The 21617-nt window shown below is 36.9% G+C and overlaps 1 protein-coding gene and 1 pseudogene across 3 annotated transcripts in view; one reads left to right on the top strand and one right to left on the bottom strand.

Annotated features, from left to right (window-relative positions):
• Positions 1-21617, top strand: part of SYK (spleen associated tyrosine kinase) — a 90074-nt gene that overhangs the window by 54431 nt on the left and 14026 nt on the right. For 2 of the 3 annotated variants that reach the window (XM_011372359.2, XM_011372360.2), the window contains exons 5-11: positions 1911-1992; positions 2380-2429; positions 4110-4178; positions 12344-12431; positions 13668-13845; positions 16907-17116; positions 18083-18272. In XM_011372359.2, the coding sequence (XP_011370661.1) occupies positions 1911-1992; positions 2380-2429; positions 4110-4178; positions 12344-12431; positions 13668-13845; positions 16907-17116; positions 18083-18272 (867 nt within the window). The remainder of the gene's footprint in view (positions 1-1910; positions 1993-2379; positions 2430-4109; positions 4179-12343; positions 12432-13667; positions 13846-16906; positions 17117-18082; positions 18273-21617) is intronic. The other variant, XM_011372361.2, reaches the window with a different exon arrangement.
• LOC111746929 lies at positions 7319-7437 on the bottom strand (annotated as a pseudogene).

Below are 21617 nucleotides of genomic sequence, written 5' to 3'. Positions count from 1 at the left end.
TTTTTTTTTTTAATGGTATCGATTTGAAAGAGCAATTAGCCCATCAGGTAGCCCACTGCAAATCAGAGAGGAGTAGAGAATGCTGCCTTTCAGTCTTAATTTCCCATCAAAGTCTCTTGGCTCCTATATGAAGCATTTATGGTGCATTTAAAAGCTTGAAGTCTCTGGGCTCCATCACAGCCATCCGGCGTCTCCTGAGTGACTGTTTCCTCCTCTGAGCCCACTCACTTTCAGAGTCTATGCACTCACTGTAGTGCCAAACATCTCTAATTGTTGGGAACTTTCTTCCCAAGACTTTGTCCCATTTATTGATTTCTCCAGCATATCATAGTATTCAGCCTAATTAAATTCTTCCTATTATATATTTTCTAGCCCCTATGTTTAAGAAACAGCATCAAAAATGTGCCCTACCCCCACCCAGGAGTTTGGTGCTATTTTTCTGAGAGTTGGTAATTGCTCTACTCTAGTATTCACTTTGGAGATGGAATTAGCAAACCCATGCACCTGATTAGGGCCCCAGCCTGTTTTGTGTAGTCCTTGAAGAAAGTGATTTTGACACTTTAAAGGATTGTTTGAAATAAATAAAGAACTATGTGACAGAGATGGCATGTGGCCTGAAAAAGCCTAAAATGTCGCTACCTAGCCCTTTACAGAAAAAGTTTGCAGACCCGTGCCCAAGAAGGAAATCCCTACAAATATGCCCATTGCCCAGCCACCCTTGTGGAAGAGATTGTCTGAAAACACAAGCATTAAAGGAGATATTTGAATGACACTGTAAAGGTGGATAGCATGTCTCATCTGTTATGGGGACCTCCATACTCTTAGTCTGAGAACATTCTATTGCACTTAACAGAATAGGGAGAGCTTTGGTGTCTGTTTCAGTAGCATGTTAGGGCTGGTCAGATTGAAACATTTGTTAAGAGGGTAGATCTGATGTTGTGTTCTCACCACAATAATTAATATTATTTTTTAAAAAGATTGTTACCTGAAGGGTAAAATATATTCATTTAACAAGCATTCACTCAAGTTGGTAAGTTTGGGTACTAGAAAAATACTAACAAACAGACAACGAAGAGAAATCAGATAGGAAGATTTTAGGTTATCTAGAGTAAACACATGTATGAGAAAAGAAAATGTGAAATACCGAGACTGTCTTCTTGTTTCATAATTTTGATTAGATATAAATAAATCTACTTGCCATTAATTTATTTTTTAATGTAGAAATTGGACATCATGATTCACAGTTTTCTGAGATCTATTAGTCTAGGATGTCCATGTCTTTTCAACATAAGGCCATTCTCCAAAAAGTCACTTTCCCCATGTCCCAGCTCCCACATCACCTGTACTGTGGTATCTTCTCTCTGAAGCTTTTGGGCTCAATGACTTGGTCTCTCCAAAGTCAGTGCCCATAACACTGATAACAACATTGCTCATTATTTTCTGTCTTTCCACCAAGAAAGTAAGCTTTGAGGAAATTTGTGTCATTCACTTTAGTTTACCTTTGTCCTCTCTCAGGGCCTAGTAAAGCAGAATGTTTGTTGAATGACTGAGTGAATATTAGTATGCTGAGTTCATTTTTATACTATCATATAGAAGTAAGAGAATATAAGCAAATACTGTAAATGCAGCTTGCTCCTAGAAAGAAAGAGAGAGAGACACACACACACAGAGGGGGCGGGGGTGAGCGGAGAGTGGAGTAGGATCCCAAAGAGAAGTCAGCATGTGCACTTCTGTCCTGAATCTGTGGGTAAGAGAAGCAAGGCATGAGGGGGATCAGGCAGATGACTCCAGGAAGTTAAGGGTTGTCCTTCAATCACTTTTAAAATTTGAATAGGAGCCAGAGGCTCTAGGTAGGATTATATTTCCTGCCTCAGTTGTTTATTGTACTTTCTTCTTTTCTTTTCTTTCAGCTAGTCGAGCATTATTCTTATAAAGCAGATGGCTTGTTAAGAGTCCTTACAGTTCCATGTCAAAAAATTGGCGAGCAGACTGGTGAGTCACTAAGGTTTTGGAGTCTTAGTCTTTTAGCTAATAATAATAATCTGATAACAATGAGCCTCATTTTAGATTTGGCCTGTTGCAAATTCAGGTGAGATAAGGCTTTGTTTTTACTGATTCATTAAAAATATCAGATTACTCCAGTTTCATATATATCATTAATCAAAAAATAACTGATAACTTTAACTTTTAAAAACTAATTCGTTCTAATTGTATGGGCGATAAAGTTGAATGAAAGAATAAAAAAATATATGCAGAAAATGTATCTACTTTTTCAAGTATCAGTATTTTACAATCACACTGATTGATCTGCAGTGGGGAGGAGGTAAATGGTTGGTTTTCAATGATATAGCAGTAATCATCCATGCTCTTTCTCATCAGGAAATATTCATTTCAGACCTCGTCCACAACTTCCAAGTGCCCATCCGGGGGTAAGTGTTACTAGAAAAGCCACTAAAGATGAGGCAGTTGTATATTAGTGTAATGAAAGCATATTTTGGCTAACAGAGTAGTGGTAATTGTTGTTTTTATCATACTTGATAAACTGGGATTGCTGATGTGAGCTAGAATCAGCCTGTTTTCAGTTCCAAGCTAGCCAGGTTAAAACCTTTGGTAGGTAAATTTCCTCCATTTGCCAAAAGTATACAAAATGATCATGAAACTCAATGGTAAAACAGAAATATGCCTCCTGACAAATTTGGAAAATGGCAACAAATTGTTTAGGCTCCATCTTGAATTGTCCGTGTGGCCTCGTGGACACAATGCACATGACTGCGTGCATGGTCTGTTTGACAAGTCTGGTGTATGAAATGTCTCAATGACGTCGATTCTTTTGGTTAAATCAACCAAGACATTGTTACTAGAAGACTTGCCCTTTCCAGGAGAGCTGGTTTGACAGTAGCTTAGCGGAGGAAGACTTGGGGAAGGAGCGCTTATTGGCCACAGAGGAGAGGATCCCCAGAGAAAGACAGAGTTGGGCATTTGGCCAGAACCCGCTGCCCCCTCCACACCAATAGGAGGCAAGAACGTGGCCTATCCACACTTCTCCACGTCGGTTTGCCCAAAATGTGCCTGATGTTCCTAAAGAGAGAATTCCCCCTTTCCTCTCTCCACAGTGTTATGAGCTGACGCACAGATTTATACTCAAAGCATGAATTATTTTCTGCTTTTTTTGGGGGGACCTCATTGTGGACCCTTAATTTCCTTTAATGTGAAGTGTGAAAATTCTCCCATCGTGTGCTGTGCACTCTACACTTCACTTTTTGCCTATTAACCCTTAAAAAACAAAAATCTACAGAGAGCAGAATGCCCTTTCTGCCCCCAGTGGGGACTTGCGACTGCACAGAAGCTGTGCCCACACTGAAACCGGGAGGCTCTCTGGAGACAGCACTCGTCACCAGAGTGGGAGACCTGGAATTTGCTACAATATTAGTGAATTTTGGGATCAATATCTAAAATATAGCCCTTTTAGGAGTCATTTTATTTTAGCCTTTATGTAGCTCATGGGCCTAGTAACTACTTTAACATGTATGTTTCACAAGATAGATCTATTTTCCTCTAAGACGGATGAGCACTGAGAACTAAAAGAATATCAAGCCTTATATTAAGCCATATATCACTCAATGGCTTCAAGAAGTTAGATATTTTGGAAAAACTTTTTATTGACTGATGAGACACATACAGAAAAAAATGTGCATCTCCTAAGTGTCCAACTCAATGAATTTGCACAAACACCATAGAACCAGCACTCTAAAGAAGTAATAAAATTGGGCAGTCAAATTTACTTTTAGTTTCTTTAGGATGATTTTCCTTGAGTTTGCAACTTAATAATTTTCTATGAAATATAGGCTATTTAATGTAACAGCTCTAATTTTATAGCTTTTCATGGAAAATATTACCCAAATAATTTTCCAGATCTTTCTGCTCAGATGCTTAGCTTTACTTTGAGCCATTCCTAATGATCAAATGTTGCCTGTTGTGAATCACATCAGCAGAACCTGGAGGGGCCGGCAGTATAGTTATAAAGCAAATTAAAATAGCATGTCATATACCATAGCCTGTATTTGTTTTCTGAAACATTTACTGTTCCTCTTTGCCATTACGGTTTCTAGACTTGGTCAGCGGGTGGAATAATCTCAAGAATCAAATCATACTCCTTCCCAAAGCCTGGCCACAAAAAGGTGCTAAAGTGTCTCCTGCTTGCTGTCCTTGACTAAGTGGTAGGACTGACCCGCACTCAGTGCCCATGCTCCACCTGCTGGCTGCCCTCTGTGTGCTGCCCTGACCCTCCTGCTGCTCTGGCCTCAAATCTCTTTGCCGTGTGTTGCCCTCATGGGCAGCCCACCAGGGTATACACTGTGCTTTCCACGTGGGTTCTGGTCATTTTGCTGCAAAGCCCATCACTGTGCGTGTGCTCTCTCTCCTAACGTGTGTACTTAAATGTCATTTTGGTTAGCATAATCAGTGGGAGCTAATTCTCCTATTAGAAAATCATTTCCAAGTGAGCCACGTTACTTTTGGGTTGCCATAATCATATGTCGCAGTATCATGGTAATTGATGATATAAATTGCATGGCGATGGAAGGAACATGAAGGTTTTGTGGGTACTGCTTAGTGAGAGCTTAAAGTTGTTTACTTCATAGATATCAAGTGCCTCAATAACTTCATATGGCTATAAATTTCCAGCACAGAACTTTAAATGTAGAATGTATAAAGATGGGTTGGAATTTAAGGATTTGAAACACCATTTATGTTTATGAGGCAGTAAAGTTGAAGCATTTTTATATTTTGCTATATTATTGAATTACGAGAGAAGTAAAAAGTTTTTTTTAATGACTTTGATTTATAATGAATCACCTCCCTCAAAAAATACATATTTTTTACATATATGGATTGCTCTTTTCCTCTTTCTGCTTTTATCATTGGTAGTGTAAATTGACTCTTTTATTAATAATTCTTTCCATTACATTTTCATATCCGTTAGTATTTCAGTATACCCAAACATTTTAACGTATCATTGGGCATCAACTCCTGAAGAAGATTGCCTAAAGTACTTATAAGAAACTGAAATAAAAAAGCCTAAAATCCCTGAGATCTTATTTAGTAAAAATTTTCCACATGGGCAGTCATACATACATAAGACATTCTCAATCTTGTTGACCATAGAACGTATACCATAAAGAAGTGAGTTTAAGCTGATGTTTGAGGAGAAAAGTTATGTGATAAACCTGAATGGAATAACTGTCTATTTGAATGTCACATTCCCAGTCAGTGTGGATCAGCCCATGGAAATGTCAGCTATGATAGTACATCGCTTTTAGGGGAGATAGTGAAGGCTGCCAGTGCCAGGGGGTGGCATGTTAGGAGTTGGGGGCCAGGTTGTCACAGCGATACATTCTCTATGTTGGTGTCCCGTTAGCCCTATAACTTGGTATTTGTTTCAAGACCAGGACCAGTAGGTGATTGGGGTTTTGGCCTTGAAGAGGTCAACATTCTCCATGATCCAATGCAAAATTCTCCACAGCTCCCACCTTCTGGCCCATCTTGTTCTGGACCCCTGTCAGCATTCACCCTTTCTTCTAGGAGAGGGCTCCACTCAGTTGCCAGGACGGCGCCTCCCAGGACTGTAGCTCAGGGAAAATAGGCCAGATGGTGCCCCATCAACTGAGGCGACTGAAATATATTTTGAATCAGGGGGTTTTTCAATCATAAACCATCTCTCCAAGGTTATGATTACAAATTCAGTTCAAATTAGTGACTTCATCACCTTGGTATGACAGTCGAACTCAAGATGCTAGAGTCCTTAATCAAAAGCTATGTAGACAAAACTTCATAGAATGACTCAGGGCAGGATGCACAGCATACCTTTTGCCCCATCACCAGTACCCCTCATTCACCTTCTCAGCTTCCTTGACCTCTCCCCTACTCACAGGGTCAGCTTGGCAGCCATAGAGAAGACCCCTGTGGATGTGAACCACACCCCTGTTTCCCACCACCTATTTATTTATCAATCTCTTTATGATGGCCCAAAGCCAAGCCTATGTGCCAATACACAGCCCCCCCAATACAGGCACAGTCCCAGAGATGAGCCGTTTCACTATAAACGTAGACACAGCATTCTACATTTATCTTAATTCCGTGGTTTCTAGGTATATCATTCAGAGTTCAACCAGGAGAGTATGACCAGTTGGAAATTTATGTATAAAATGTACATATCCCCCACATATAGGTACATACATAAAGCACACATGCACATACATATTTATGCCTACACACGTCTATATACAGGTGCACCCCCACACACGTATAAATTTAACACAAGGACTTGCCTTACACAATTTAGGAGCCGACTAAGCAAGTCTGATGTCTGTAGGGCAGGCCAACAGGAAGAGAGAATGAGGATGAAACCTCTCAAGCACAACTGAAGCCATCACCTACAGCCAGGGCTCACTTGTCTACCCCCCACCCCACACACACATACTTTTTTCTCTCTTGTGAAAGCCTCAACTCTCTTCTAGGACTCTTGACTGATTAAGCCAGGCCCACCTAGGATAATCTCTCCAATTTAAATCAACTAATTAGGAATTTTAATTACATCTGCAAAAATCTCTCCTCAACAGTCCCAAAATCATGGTTTGATTCGATAACGGAGGGCTATAGTTCAGGCTAACCAGATTGACATCAGCCCAGTGTTGTGAGGAGATAAGCCCTACTCTCACCCCCATCATTGTCCCAGGCAGGCTGAAAGCAGCTCAGGCCACTCACACTGATTAAAGAAAACTCCAGAAAATAATTTTTAGTAGATCTTTATACTAAAAGAGAACATGTCTAAAGAAAGTCGAAGAAAATATCAATAAGTCTACCTGCCTTATTGATATTTACATAAGAGTAAAGAAATATACATATGGGTAAGAATCATAACGTCATGTAAAAAGAAATAATAAACTTGGAATAAGTAGTAGTAATGATGATACAAATATAACTTTAATATCTTTAATATGTAAAGAGATTCTATAAATTGATTAAAAACATTTAACTAACAGGCTATTAGGCAGAGAACATCAGGTAGTTTATAGTAAAGCAAATAAAAATAGCTCTTAAACATTGGAAAAGCTGTTCTATTTTATTATAAGAGAAATGCAAGTTAAAATTATGGTGCTCTGTTATGTCCACCTGTGAAACTGATTCGAATAAGAAAGCTTAGTGACACAATGTGCAGTAAGCGTGTGGTAAATAAACACTTTCACACTTTTCTCTGAGAAGCAGTTTTACACATCCATCTAAATTAAGAGCACATATAATTTCTTTTTTTTTTTTTTAACACCTACAGCACTTGGTGTTCTTAGGTGGCCTCCCATTCAAGTACTAACCAGGGCCGATCCTGCTTAGCTTCTGAGATCAGACAGGATCTGGCACATTCAGGGTGGCATGGCTATACATTAAAAGCACATGTAACTTCTTAATTGCAACTTTGTTTCTAAATATTTATCATACAGTTATTTTTGCATTTATATGTAATCATGTATATATGAGGATATTTGTTCCAACACTGTATTGTTGGCGAAGTCTATCAATGAGAAATAAATGGAATCATTTACAATAAAATTCATACTATGGGAGGTAGCTGAGATCCAGAGTTGTTTCCAAAATACAATGTTAATTGCAAACAACAAAGTCATGCACATATCTATATATATATATATGTCAATATAATATAAAATATTCTGGAAGAATACAGAAAATACTGGTAACACTTGTTGCCTTGAGACTAGAAAAAAGGGTTGTCAAAGAGACCTTTTCATTGTAAACCCTGTTATGCCTTTTTAAATTTTCACCTATTAAAATTATTTAATCAATTTTTAAAAGAGAATTAAATATTAGAAAGTAATTAATCTGATTAATACTATGAAAATGCTTTTCTGGCCAAAAAAAAGGCTGTTGATTTAAATTTATAATAACTTTTAAGTATGCATGGAATTTGCACAGGTGCCAAAAAAATCAATAAGATTACCATGTGATTCAAGCTATGGATTAAAGATATTTTAATTGCTCATCAGAAGTATTTTAGGAAAACTAATATTTATATTTTCACCAGTAGAAGTGAGAATTTTCCATTATTTAACCAGTATGATAAAAGACTTGTGGGAATTATGTCAAATATTTCATCTCTCTAGCTTTTGGTTCTGACTTTCTGACATTTGTTAATTTGATTAATATGAATAGTGTTTAATAATTCAAGCATAAAAATACATGTTAGAACTTGAATTAAAGCTAGCATATAGGTAGTTAATGAAAAGTGTTTTGATTTGAAGTTTATTAATCAGATAATTTAAAATTTCATAATACTTAATGGCAGGTGTATTTTAAACTTTTCTTTAGAGATTGGTAACATTTCAGTACTTAAAAATATAACTAAATTCAACTAAAGAATACAAGTGTGATTCACCTTCTCTCTGCCCCCCACCATACACTTACTTTATGGACTGGTAGCCCTTAAATGAATAAAATCCCTCCTGTTATTAGTACTGGAATATTTTTCTTTGTTACTTTAAGTACATACACTTATCTTTCTGTTAAGGAAAACTGCCAGTGTGGACAGCATCCTTAAAGACTCAGAGGCACATTCTCTGAGACATAGCTTTCACATTTGTCTTATTTATGGAAATGTGTTCCAGAATTCCAAATTGAAACCTATTTTTTATGTTTCATTCCATCACATACATTGATGATTGAAATATTTTAAGACATATTTACTATACCATTCACTAGGGTTCAGCTGGGAGAGAAAAAAAGAAAATGAAGCTCTCAAGTCATACTTGTTTGATAATGCCAAAGCAGTGGGCCAGACCCTTGCAAAAATGTGTTTCTATATCATAAGGGCCAGATTTAAGGTCTTAACTTATAAGGTGAGTGAAGATTAATCATGAAGGTCAAGTGTTTATTTTCATGGATCTGCAAGAAACATAATAGTACCCCATGTCTTGGCCAAGGAAGGTCTTCCCTTAGCTGTGAGGACTTATTCCCCCATAGGACCACAGTCTTCATCAGAGGCCAGAATCATGTTGGTTTATGGCAGTCAGTGGTCAGTGAAACCTAACGGCTTTTTTTTTGTCACTGTGGTTGTGACAAGTGTGTCCTCATCTTTATTACTGCTGTTGCCTAATTTGAAAATGTCTTTCAAGAAATCTAAAAATTAAGGTCTAGAAATGGAAACGAGCAATATTCCCACATCAGGAAACTCTGAATTAACCCGGCAGCTCCATAAGAGATGCATATTTTTTTCTCTTTTGTTCACTTCCAAATCCTTACTTCTTAAATGTAAGCACTCAAAGAAAATTTGTCAAATACATTTTCTACTTGAAGTTAATCCTGGAAATTAAGAGATCAGGGATTATAACTTATTACCTAACTTAATTTTTATTTTATTGTTGTAGAGTGATCTGTTTTTACCAGAATTTATAAAACTTAAATATTACTAACTGCTCTTTGGAGGGTAGAAAGCTAAGGTAGTTAGTGTCATCTAGTGGTGACTTACAGATTTGCCTTCTGTTGTAAGTAGCAAAAATGAGGGAAAAAAGCAATTGCTGACATTCATTTATACCTTGTTCTCTAAGCAGAAAAGGTGATACTATTGATTAGAGCAGAATAAATCATTAAATACGAAGCAAGAAGATTAATGACAAGTGCATAGTGAACCAACAATATGCTTTTCATTAAATTAAAACCATTAAATTTTAAATACTAATCAATATTTTTATAATTAACTGTATGCCTTCAAGCTCATTCTTTACAATGCCCTCAAATTCTTCTTTTCTACCAAGCATTCTATTCCAGAAGGTTTTTGTTGTTGTTGCTGTTCTACTAAATGACGTATTCACCAAGTACTTTGGGAAAGATGAACCTTGCTTTTTGTTTCTTCATCTTCATCATAAGCCATCACTGCACTTTTAACTGACACAGCGGAAAACCTCTCATTTCTTCCAAGAACGTTCTCCTGAGTGTAGTGCCATTCTCTGTCCCAGTGCAGGAGAGTGAGTGAGGAGTCCAGGCAGAGAGCTGACATGGTTATTGAGGGCAGGGTGAGGCTTGGCCGGGCTCTGAAGGCTGTACTTGCACGGTTGTCTGCAGACAGCCTTGAAATGAGCCCTGAGCCACCTTAGCTGAAAACATGGAGCCCCACCTTCCAGAGGGGATCTTTAACCTGTTTTCTTCCTTATCCACAGTCCCCAGAATGAGGGTGAACACCATACTGCTAACCAGAGTACTCATTACTCTGTCCACGCCTTTAAGTTTGCTTTGTCCATCACTACTCATTCTGACTTACTCTTGATGCCCTGGTATCCTTTTCAGTATTTTTTACACCCCCACCTCTGTTTTAAAATTCTTCCCCAAAGGATTCATATGTCAGGTAATTGCATTCTGGCTTTAATATAACAACAGCTTTTATGAAGTCCTCCTGCTCGGGAGACCATTCTATGAGAGTGGAGAGGCTGCAGCCCCAAGATATGGTCTTAAGTGGGCAGAGGGCAGGAGAGCTTAAGGTCAAGAGAATAGATACTCGTGCCTCTCTGTGTCTGTGATGGATGTTCCTTGTGTCTCGAAGTATTTCTTTGGATCTCAGAACTTTCCTACCTGCAAGGAAAATCAGAGAAGTTGAAATGATAGAAATGTAAACGTAAAAAAGACTTTTTTTTTTAATTCGAAAACTATTTACATCTTGGAGTTCAATTTCAGGAGAGAACTGAGCAGAGGGGAGGATGGAAAGATTTATGAATTACCAAGCTTTTCCTAGGACAGTTCTGCTGAGACAGGGCAATTATGTTGTAATTGAGACATGAACTCACAGCACATCCAATAGTCCTTTAATCATATGAAAATTTCTAAAAGACATAGATTGTCATTTGGAATTGCCCTCACCTATTTCCTTCAATTAATATAAAGACTTACTAGAACTCATTTTTAAATCATATTAATTTACATTTCACATCTCCCAGCTTAAGAAGTTTCTTCATTCATTCATTCATTCATCACGTGTTTGACACATTTTTATTGAACACCAACAGTGAGTGTGACAAAGCTCCAATGCAGTAAATGAATTACTATGCCCCCTAGAACTTAGATTTTATTTTCATTCCTGATATGTCATAGCTACTTTTATTAAACAGTTTGGTAAGAATGCGAAGTAGTCATGAGAAAATGGATCTGGTGATATCCCATTGACACATAAGAACAGGTGTCCTTTAGCCATGTCAGATGGGCCTTTGTCACTTTAGGTGCTAGCTCTGTAGCTCTCAGTAGACAGCATAAAGAAGGAAGTCAAGGTTTTGGAGACAAGTGGCCCGGCCAAGTGGCAGCTGTGGCATATTGTGACTTCATTGTACTTTTGGTTCCTGGGACTGTGAGATCAGGAAGACAGACAAGGATATTCAGTGTGTGCTGGAAGATAAGTGACTGTGTACAATTAAGCTTAATGTCTGTTTCCTTAAATTTCTCCAAAATCTGGGAGTATCTCATTTCTTCATGGCCAGTGCTTGGGCACTGATAAGATAAATGGATGTATAAAATTTCTACTCAACTCACACCAAAAAAAAAAAAAAAAAAAGATCCAATTGTGGTTTTTCCATGAACCAAATTTAGTAGCAATACCCTCATTTTACACTGGGGCTAAGTGTGGGTCAGAAAGATGAGAGAGAGACTTACAAAAAGGAAAGGTTATAGGAATATAAGGAGTAGATTCCCCCCTCCATTTTGTGATGCAAATTAATGTAAATCAAATAGATAATAGTGGAGGTTGCCAGTAATAATGGCCAGCAAAACTTTGCTACTTTGCTGCTGTGTGCTTCAATTACCTGCTCCCAGTATAAGGAAGAATACCTTCCTCAGGTAAGGTCTGCATAGACACTTAGGAGTTGAGGAGTGAGTGGAAACAGCTGGTGGATATTTAATGTTTGTTTTTAAATAATTTCCATATAGCATAAAATTGAAGAGAAAGAGTAATGGAAGAATAGGAATCCAAGGGGATCATGAAAATCCGCAGCATCTTTTGGGAGGCGCAGATAGGATTTGAAAGGCTTCTAAGCAGGGAGAGAATCTACCAAACAAAGCCTCTGAGACCCTTACAGGCACCTTGAGTTGTGGGAACATAAACTGTATTTAGCACTCACAGGATCCAAGCAGTTGCCCGAAGAATGAGATAAGCCATCTTTTTTCATGTCTCTCTTCCTAATTCTCCCTTTGTCTTCTCTGCATAAGTTAAAATGTGATTGTTTGGAAATAAAAATAATTACGCAGATCAACTCAGCAGTGTATCAGTGAAGAAAAGTGACATATTATTTGTGTGCTTCAGACCCCCTCATCTCAAGATAACCGGCTAGACAGCTCTGTGACGTTTAATCCCTATGAGTCAGACGGAGGACTCTGGACCTCAGGAAGAGGTGAGAGATGCCCTTTTAGTCGCCGGACATTCACAACTAGATGAATTGGTCTGTACAGGCTCCCTCACAATGAACTGGCCACACTGAAAATGTTTTTCAATGCTGTTTCTTCAGAACTTCTCTTCTTTTTCAATATTGATACTACTCAATGTTCACATTTCTGAGAAGATCGTGCTCTTGGAAAGATATTTGAAACTAATATGTTTCAGCAGAAGGTGCAATAAGGTGTGGCTGGTAGAACCTGAAGGGATGTCTGAGCTATTGGAATTGTAGACATGTTTAGGGAATTGTGGTGATTGTGTGAAGCCACAAGAGGATGCAACTCAGGATGCCACCCCTCAATGAAGTCAGTAGCCCTCTACTAGCTATCAGAAATGGGGCCTCCAGATGACCTTCTTGGGTTCTGCAGGTGACCCCAGATCATTTTTGTTGGTGAACTTGGTCTTTTTATTGCTACAAAAACCACCCAAAACAGAAGCTTAAAATGACAGCAGTCATTTAATTTTCTTTCATTCAATTATCCAGTGCAGGTCAGGAATTTGGGCAAGGCTCAGTTGGGTGGTTGTGGCTCAGGGCCTCTCTTAGTAAGATTAGATCTGGATCTGGGCCAGCAGGGAGGAGGGTGTTGTGAGGCTGGAGCTCTAGGGGCTGGCCAGCATCTCCTTGTCTTCGTTTAGTCTTGGGGAACTCTCTGATTGGTCTCTCCACCTGGGCTTGGACCGTCTTACAGTATAAAAGATGTCAGGGCAGTTGGACACCTTGCATGGTGTCCAGAGCTTCAAGAACCAAGTTTCCAACAAATGAGCCCTGTATAACCTCTTCTGATTATATCACAAACATCACTCTTGATACACTTTATTAGTTGACACAGTTACAAAAGCCACCAAAGGGAGGTGACATAGATTGTACCTCTCAATAGAAGGAAGATCAGAATTTTCGGACATAGTTAAAGCCACCATGGCCCATGAGGAGGGCCCCAGCTATCTTTGCCTCTGGCATGAAAGACCCTTTCTTGATAAATATTAACGCAAGAATGGGGGTCCAGTTCAATGGAGTGAGGGGCTTTTTACTGCCCCTCTATGAGCTGGGCAAGACTGTGCCTTGGGTACTCACTGGCACTAAAACTATCCAAAATGACCAAGGTCTTGAAAGGCAAGCTGTGACCACAGGAGGTAGGAGTGGGATTTTCACAAGGGATCTAGCCCTGGGGTTGCGTGTTTCTTGACTTCATTGTAGATGCCCAGAGAGAAGCCTTGCCCATGGACACAGAAGTGTACGAAAGCCCCTATGCAGACCCCGAGGAGATCAGGCCCAAGGAGGTCTACCTGGACCGGCAGCTGTTAACCCTGGAGGACAAGGAACTGGGCTCTGGTAACTTTGGAACTGTGAAGAAGGGCTCCTACCAGATGAAAAAGTAAGTCAAAGCTTTGCACTGTCATACTACACTCATTCTCATGTGAACTTATATGCTAGAAACTAATACATATGCATATATTATGTTGATTGCATCCCAAACACAAAATGTAACGCACCATAGCTAAATCTTTTTTATTAACAATATAATTTTTCTTCATTTGTGGTATAATTACCATAAAAGCATCCATTATGTATATTTATTATGTGTATAGTAATTATATATATTATTTTAGACATAGTACATGTATCCTTTAGAAAACAGAAGGAAGCAAAACATAAGAATATAAAAATGTCAGATTGTTACTACCCAAATACCACTACTGTTAACTCACTTTAGCATGTTTTCACTATTTTCTTTTATTTTTCAAAAATGTCTCATTTCTCTTTTCTAGAAAGTCCCTAATTCCAAATATTATTACATTAATTATTTACTTGCTTTATCCTATAATTTTATATTGTAGCAATACATATTATACAACAATTAGAACTGCTAAGCTACAAATAGTAGTTATTACACAATAATTACGACTGCTAAATGACTAAAATCTCTTTGTACTTCATTTGGTCTTTAGAAGTTAACCCACATAGAATGTTCAGTAAAAATAGTGGTTTCTAAATTTCTTTGAAACAAATCCTCCCTTTGAATATGTATGTTTGAATTAGTATGTCACCGATGTGAATAAAATTAGTTTTGTTATTCAATGCTATTTTAAATTTAAGGAATTTAAAATTTTTTTCTTGAGTAAGTAATTTATACAGTTCAGGAATATAGATACAAGTATATACAGAAACTCTTGCTTTCAATCCTGCCCCTTCTCTCTATGTGTGTATATCTGTGTGTGTATAAGTGTATATATAAAATTTAATAATGTGCTTATTTTAAAATATATGTATATATACCACAGTCATTTTGTAAAATACATTTAAATTATCCTGTGTTAAGGTATACGTTTCCACAACTAGTTTGTGATACTTAAATTTCTTTTTTTAATTATATATGTAAATCAACATAGACATGATTATAGATACATAATTTCAACTAGAGGGTTTAGGGAGAGAAGAGACCCTATAGATCATTTTGGAGCACAGTGAGGTCTTTGCAATGTTAAGTCTTTCAGTCAATAAACATGACCCATCCCTCCATTTACTTGAGTCATTTCTAACTTCTCTCAGGTTTCTCTCAGCAGAGCTGTCTAGTTTTCTATTTAGAGGTCTTGCACAACTTTTTTTGTTGGCTTCATTTGTAGATATTTAGTACTTTTGAAATTAATATGTATCCTATAATTTTTAAAATTTAATTTGCTAATCTCTAGTGTTAGTTGAATGTGGAAATATAACTGGTTTTGCCTATTGACCGATACCTAGCAACCTTGCTGAATTCATCCATTATTTTTCATTTATTATTTGAGTACCTTATCTGTGTAGTCTTTGACCCAGAAATGTGTCATCTATGAATAATGTCAGTTTTATTTTATTCTATCTAATCCTTATACTTTTTATATTTCCTTCTTGCCTTTTTTTATTACCCAGGAACTGTGGCTCAATGTAGAATAAAAGTAGCAGTTGCCTCATTGCTCATTCCTGATTTCAGGAAAAGATTTTCAGTGTTTCACTATTATATTTGTAGCTGCTCTTTATCAGAATTAAAAAGTTTCCTTCTATTCTTACTTTTCTGAGAAATTTGTTTTTAATCATGAATCTGTATTATATATTTTTTTGAATTTCTTTTTCCTCTGCTGGGAAAAACATTTGGTTTTCCTCCTTTATTGTGTTCATGTGGTGTTGCACTGATTGATTTTCAAATATTAAACCCACCTCGCATTCCTGGAATAAACCTTTCTTGTTCACGAATTATATATTAATAATATCCTTTTTATAATTAACTGAATTTACAATACTTCTGTTAGAATTTTTGCATCTATGTTCATGAAATTATTTTCTTGTAATTTCTTTGTCTGTTTTGGCATCAGGGTAATGTTGGCCTCATAAAATGGGTTGGGAAGTTTCCTTCCTCTTTTCTTTCCTGGAAAAGGCTGTAGGTATTATTTCTTCCTGAAACATTGGGAAGAATCAAGAATTTTTTTGCTTGTTAATTTTGACCCCTACCTCATACCATACACAAAACCAGTCCAGATGGATGATAGACTAAAATGTGAAGGTAAAACAATAAACTGTCTAGAGATAGCATAGGATAGTATTTTTCCATGATCTCAGGAAAAGGATGAGGGGGACTCTTGGGGTGCTGGTGGTGTTCTTTGCCTCCATCTGTGTAGAAGCTACAGCATGTGTCTAGTGTGTAAACATTCATTGAGTTCTACTCTGAAGTTGTCTGTGCTTTTCTGAATGTATGTCAGACTTACTCTGCTATTCTCTTATTTTACCTGTTTTATTGGCTAGTTCTGGTTTTATTCTCCCATTTTGGAATTCAACAAAAGAGGTATATTTCCCACATTTGTGGGAATTGTATTCACAGAGAGATGCAGTTTTTCAAATCACACATAGTTAAGTTTTGTTCATTTATTTAAGCTCTATTATATAAGACTATTTTCAAGAGTTCAAACATGACCTATATGATGTTTTTATTAGAAAATAAAAAAATAATTATTTTTTCACAAACTTGTTGAGGCACACTTAAAATAAACCTGTTTAAATGTTTTGTAAACTATGAGCTTTAACAGTGTATGCTTTTTATTTCTGCATCCAGAAATTCATATTTAACATATACTAAAGGAATGTTGTATTTACATATGTTACACATAATCTGAGATGGCAAATCTCAATATGTTATAGAAATTCATGTTTGTCATAGTTTGTAAGGTTTTCTATGAAAATTATGTAAATATTTTCTCATATTTCGGCTTTCTCCTTAGTTGGGGCATTCTTCTGCACCATCCCCCATTACTAGTCACTTATAGCATGGCTTCTTAAGATGTAATTTCAATCTGTTGCAGTTATTTGCATAACATCATTTCTAGTGTAGGAATCGTACTTCGTAGCAGAGTATTATCTAGAGGTTAGCCACTTTGAAAAGTTTCTTATGTTTTACGACTTCTTTGCAGAGGTGTGAAAACAGTAGCTGTGAAAATCCTGAAAAATGAGGCCAATGACCCGGCCCTTAAAGATGAGCTGTTAGCAGAAGCTAACGTCATGCAGCAACTGGACAACCCTTACATTGTGCGCATGATTGGGATTTGTGAAGCCGAGTCCTGGATGCTGGTTATGGAGATGGCGGAACTTGGTCCACTCAATAAATATTTACAGCAGAACAGGTATCTTTAGGTGCCCCAGAAGTTTATGCTGTGAGGGGCAGGGCCCACCCGCCGATGCACATAGTAGCCTGATTTCTACAAGAAGCTTCTCTCCTCCCATGTTGTTGCAGTGTCGGTCCACACCTTAAGAGAGGAGGGAAGAGAGAAAGAGAGCTGTAGTCTTTGGATGAAATATTCTTTTAGCTTCTTTTAGCAAAGAAAAACTCTAATCCAACAATCTGGTTTTATTTTCCTTTGTTCACTCTGTATTGGCCCAGTGGTAGAATCAGCTTTAGAATATCTTATCAGTCAACCTCCCCACATGGAGAAAAATGTGCTATTTTACAAGAAATATTTGATATACACTTTATAAGGGATAACAGTGATGACTTGCATGTCTGGCTGACCTCTACATTCCTTGAATAATTACTTCTGAAAATATCTGTTGCTACTACTTGATTACGACCATGGATGGAGTAATCATGCTGTTCTCTTCTAAAGCCATTTTTGAGATAGAAGAACTTGTGTGGAATAACTCATAAGAATAAGCACTTTACTTCGACTCATTTGCTACATTATATTTGTACCTTACTTAGATTGTGTCATTAATCTCCATAGGAGAGAGATGTTGTTGCCCCTCTGCATAGGTAAGAAATTGAGAGTCAGGGTTGGTTTTGTTACCTATACAATATTGGAATAAGGATTCCAACTGAAGCCTGGCTCTCAATGAGCCAGGTCTGATCACCCCATTAAACTGCTTTTCATATCATTTAAAGCATGCCTTGAAAATTGTACCAGTTGACCACCAGAAGAATGATGATCAGTTTTGAACAGTTATCGGTTAACGGGGAAATTTGTCACCACTCATGGCTCTTGCTTAAGAAGAATAAGAAATGAATAGATTTATTTTCTGTGTGAGGAGCACGGTTGGTTGTTCTGAAATGAACTACTATCCACTATCATTAATGACAAACTTGTGACTTTCAGGCATGTCAAGGATAAGAACATTATAGAACTGGTTCATCAGGTTTCTATGGGAATGAAATATTTGGAGGAGTGCAATTTTGTGCACAGAGATCTTGCTGCAAGAAATGTATTGCTGGTTACTCAACATTATGCCAAGATCAGTGATTTTGGACTTTCCAAAGCACTTCGTGCTGATGAAAACTACTACAAGGTAGGAACAACTTAGCCAGTATTTAGTGTACCAGGTAGTAAAAATCTGAAATGTAAATGTATGTCTTCTATATTATATTATGGTGGGATTTAAAATTTAAAAATAACTGTGTAAAAAAAATATTCTTCTTAAGCTTTGATTCTATTGTTTAAAGAAAATGGAAATACTCTAATATATCATGACTTTAGATTTACTCGGAATAGTATCTGCCAAACTATTTTCCTTGGAGTAATAGGGAATCAATAATTAACTATCAGAAAGATAAATTAAGAAAACAATTACATTTACAGTTGCATAAAAAAGAATAAAATACTTAAAAATAAATTTAACCAAGGAGGCGAAAGACCTGTATTCTGAAAAGTATAAGAAGTTAATGAAAGAAATTGAGAACAGCACAAATAAATGAAAAATTATGCTCATGGATTGTAAGAATATTGTTAAATGTTAATATTTGCATAAAGCAATCTCCAGATACATTGCAACCTCTATCAAAATTCCAATGGCATTTTTCACAGAACTAGAACAAATAATCCCCAAATTTGTATAGAACCACACAAGATCCCAAATAATCAAAGCCATCTTCAGAAAAGAACAAAGCTGGAGGTATCATGCTCCCTGATTTCAAAATATACTATAGAACTATCATAATCAAAACAGTATGATATGGTCACAAACACAGATATGTAGATCAATGGAACAGAAAAGGAAGCCCAGACATAAACCCACGCAAATACATTTAACTTATATTGGACAAGGGAGCCAAGAGTACTCAATGGGGCAATGACAGTCTTTTCAATAAATGGTGTTGGAAAAACTGGATATTCACATGCAAAAGAAAGAAATAGGACCCCTACCTCAGGTCACTTACAAAATTAACTCAAACTGGATTAAAGATTTAAACGTTAAGACATGAAACTATAAAACTCCTGAAAACACACACACACACACACACACACACACACACACACACACACACACACACAAACAAACATATGGAAAAATCTCCTCGACATTGGTCTTGGCAATTTTTTTTTTTTGATATAACACTAAAAGCACAAGAAACAAAAGCAGAAATCAACAATTGGGACTACATCAAACAAAAAGTTTCTATACATCAAAAGAAACAATCAACAGAATGAAAAGGCAGCTTAAAATAATCAGATTTTAAAATGAGCAAAGGATATGAACAGACATTTTTTCCAAAGAATACAAACAGATGATGAATACATGAAAAGGTAAGGTACTCAACTTATCATCAGGGAAATGCACATCAGAACCACAGTGAGATATCACCTCATACCTTTCAAAATTGCTTTATTAAGAAGACAAGAGATAACAAGTATTGGCAAGAATGTGGAGAAAAAGGAACTCTTGTGTATTGTTGATGGGAATGTAAATTGGTGCAGTCACTATGGAAAGTAGTATGGAGGTTCCTCAAAAAAATTAAGAATAGAACTACCATATGATCTAACAACACCACTTCTGCGTATTTATCTGAAGAAAATAAAATCACTATCTGGTACAGATGTCTGTATACCCCATTTCGCTGCAGCATTATTTACAATGGCCAAGATATGGAAACAATCTAAATGTCCATAATTGGATAAGTGGATAAAGAAAATGCATACACACACACACGCAATTAAAAAAGGAAGAAAATTCTGACATTTGCAACAACATTGATGAAACTTGAGAGCATTATGCTAAGTAAAATAAGTCAGACAGAAAAAGGCAAATGCTCTATGATCTCATTTAAATGTAGAATCCAAAAAATCTAAACACATTGAAACAGAGTAAATTGATGGGGGAAGTGGGTGAAGACGGTCAAAGGGTACAAACTTCCAGTTATGAGTAAGTTCTGGGGCTCTAATATACAGCATGATGATTATAGTTAAAAATACTGTGTTATATACTTGGAAGTTGCTACGAGAGTAGATATTAAATGTTCTCAAGATAACAAGAACAAAAATGGTTATAAGTCAAGTGATGGGTGTGTTAACTAATGTTGTGTTAAACATTTCACAATATAATGTGCATAAATCATCATATCGTACAAAAAACTCAAAGGCATGTTAGAACCTGCAAAAAGAGACTGAACACTCTGAAAAACATGGCAACATGAGGATTTTTCTTAAGAAAACAAAGCAAAAATGAAATGGAAAAGAATAAAAAGTCAAACAGAATTTAAGAGAAATGATAATGAGGGAAGCAAATGAGCTTGGCACCCAGAAAACAGTGTGCTGCAGCTGAAATTGTGCAGCACCAAGACTGTAAACACACACACCCTTTGATCCAGCAACTCCTTCTGAGTACCCTACATACAGGGCAAATAGACATACCTCATTTTATTGTGCTTCACAGATATTGTATTTTTTACAATACAGTATAGTAGCGACCCTGCATCAAGCAAGTCTTTTGGCACCATTTTTTAAAGAGCATTTGCTCATGTTGTGTCTCTGTGTCAAATTTTGGTAATCTTTGCAATGTTTCAAAGTTCTTATTAATATTTTTGTAATGGTGTTCTGTGATCAGTGATTTTTGTTGTTACTATTATCATTGTTTTGGGGCTCTACAAACTGCACCCATATAAGACAGCAAACTTAATAAATGTTATATGCAATCTAACTGCTCCACCAGCCAGCCATTCTCTCTCCCTCTCCTCAGGCCTCCCTATTCCCTGAGATACAATAATATTGGAATAAGGCCAATTATTAACCCTATAATGGCCTCTGTAGCTGTCATAGATAGCAATTCCTCTGATTGATCTAGACAAAGAAACTTTAAAACCTTCTGGAAAGAATTCACCATTCAAGAACATTCATGATTCAGGGGAAGAGTTCAAAATAGCAACAATAACAGGAGTTTGGAAGAAGCTGACCCCGAGCCCCATGGATGACTTTGAAGGATTCAAGGATTCAGTGAGGAAATAACTGCAAATGTGGTGGAAACAGCAAGATAACTAGAACTAGAAGAGGAGCCTGACAATGTGACTGAATTGCTGCAGTCTCTTGACAAAACTTCAATGGATAAAGAGTTACTTTTTCTGGATAAGCAAAGAGAGTGGTTCCTTGAGAAGGAATCTAGTCCTGGTGAAGATGCTGTGAAGATTGTTGAAATGACAACAACATACATAATATATATATATTCTAGAAGGATCCAAGAAAAATTATCAAGTGTGGTTATCTCTGTGGTTAAGAATTTGGAGTTCGTGGTGGAAAGAGGGTATATTTCATCAAATTTAGAATTTGTCAAAGGTTTATCCTTTTATCAGTTCAAAATTCAGAATAAACTTGAGATAACACACATGACTATATTGTTCACAAGTTCTGAAATCAAAATCTAAAA

Source organism: Pteropus vampyrus, unplaced genomic scaffold (assembly GCF_000151845.1).
Source record: "Pteropus vampyrus isolate Shadow unplaced genomic scaffold, Pvam_2.0 Scaffold205, whole genome shotgun sequence".
In the NCBI taxonomy this organism is placed as follows: domain Eukaryota; kingdom Metazoa; phylum Chordata; class Mammalia; order Chiroptera; family Pteropodidae; genus Pteropus; species Pteropus vampyrus.
The sequence above is the reverse complement of the archived record's forward strand: the minus strand, read 5'-3'. Positions and strand labels throughout refer to the sequence as shown.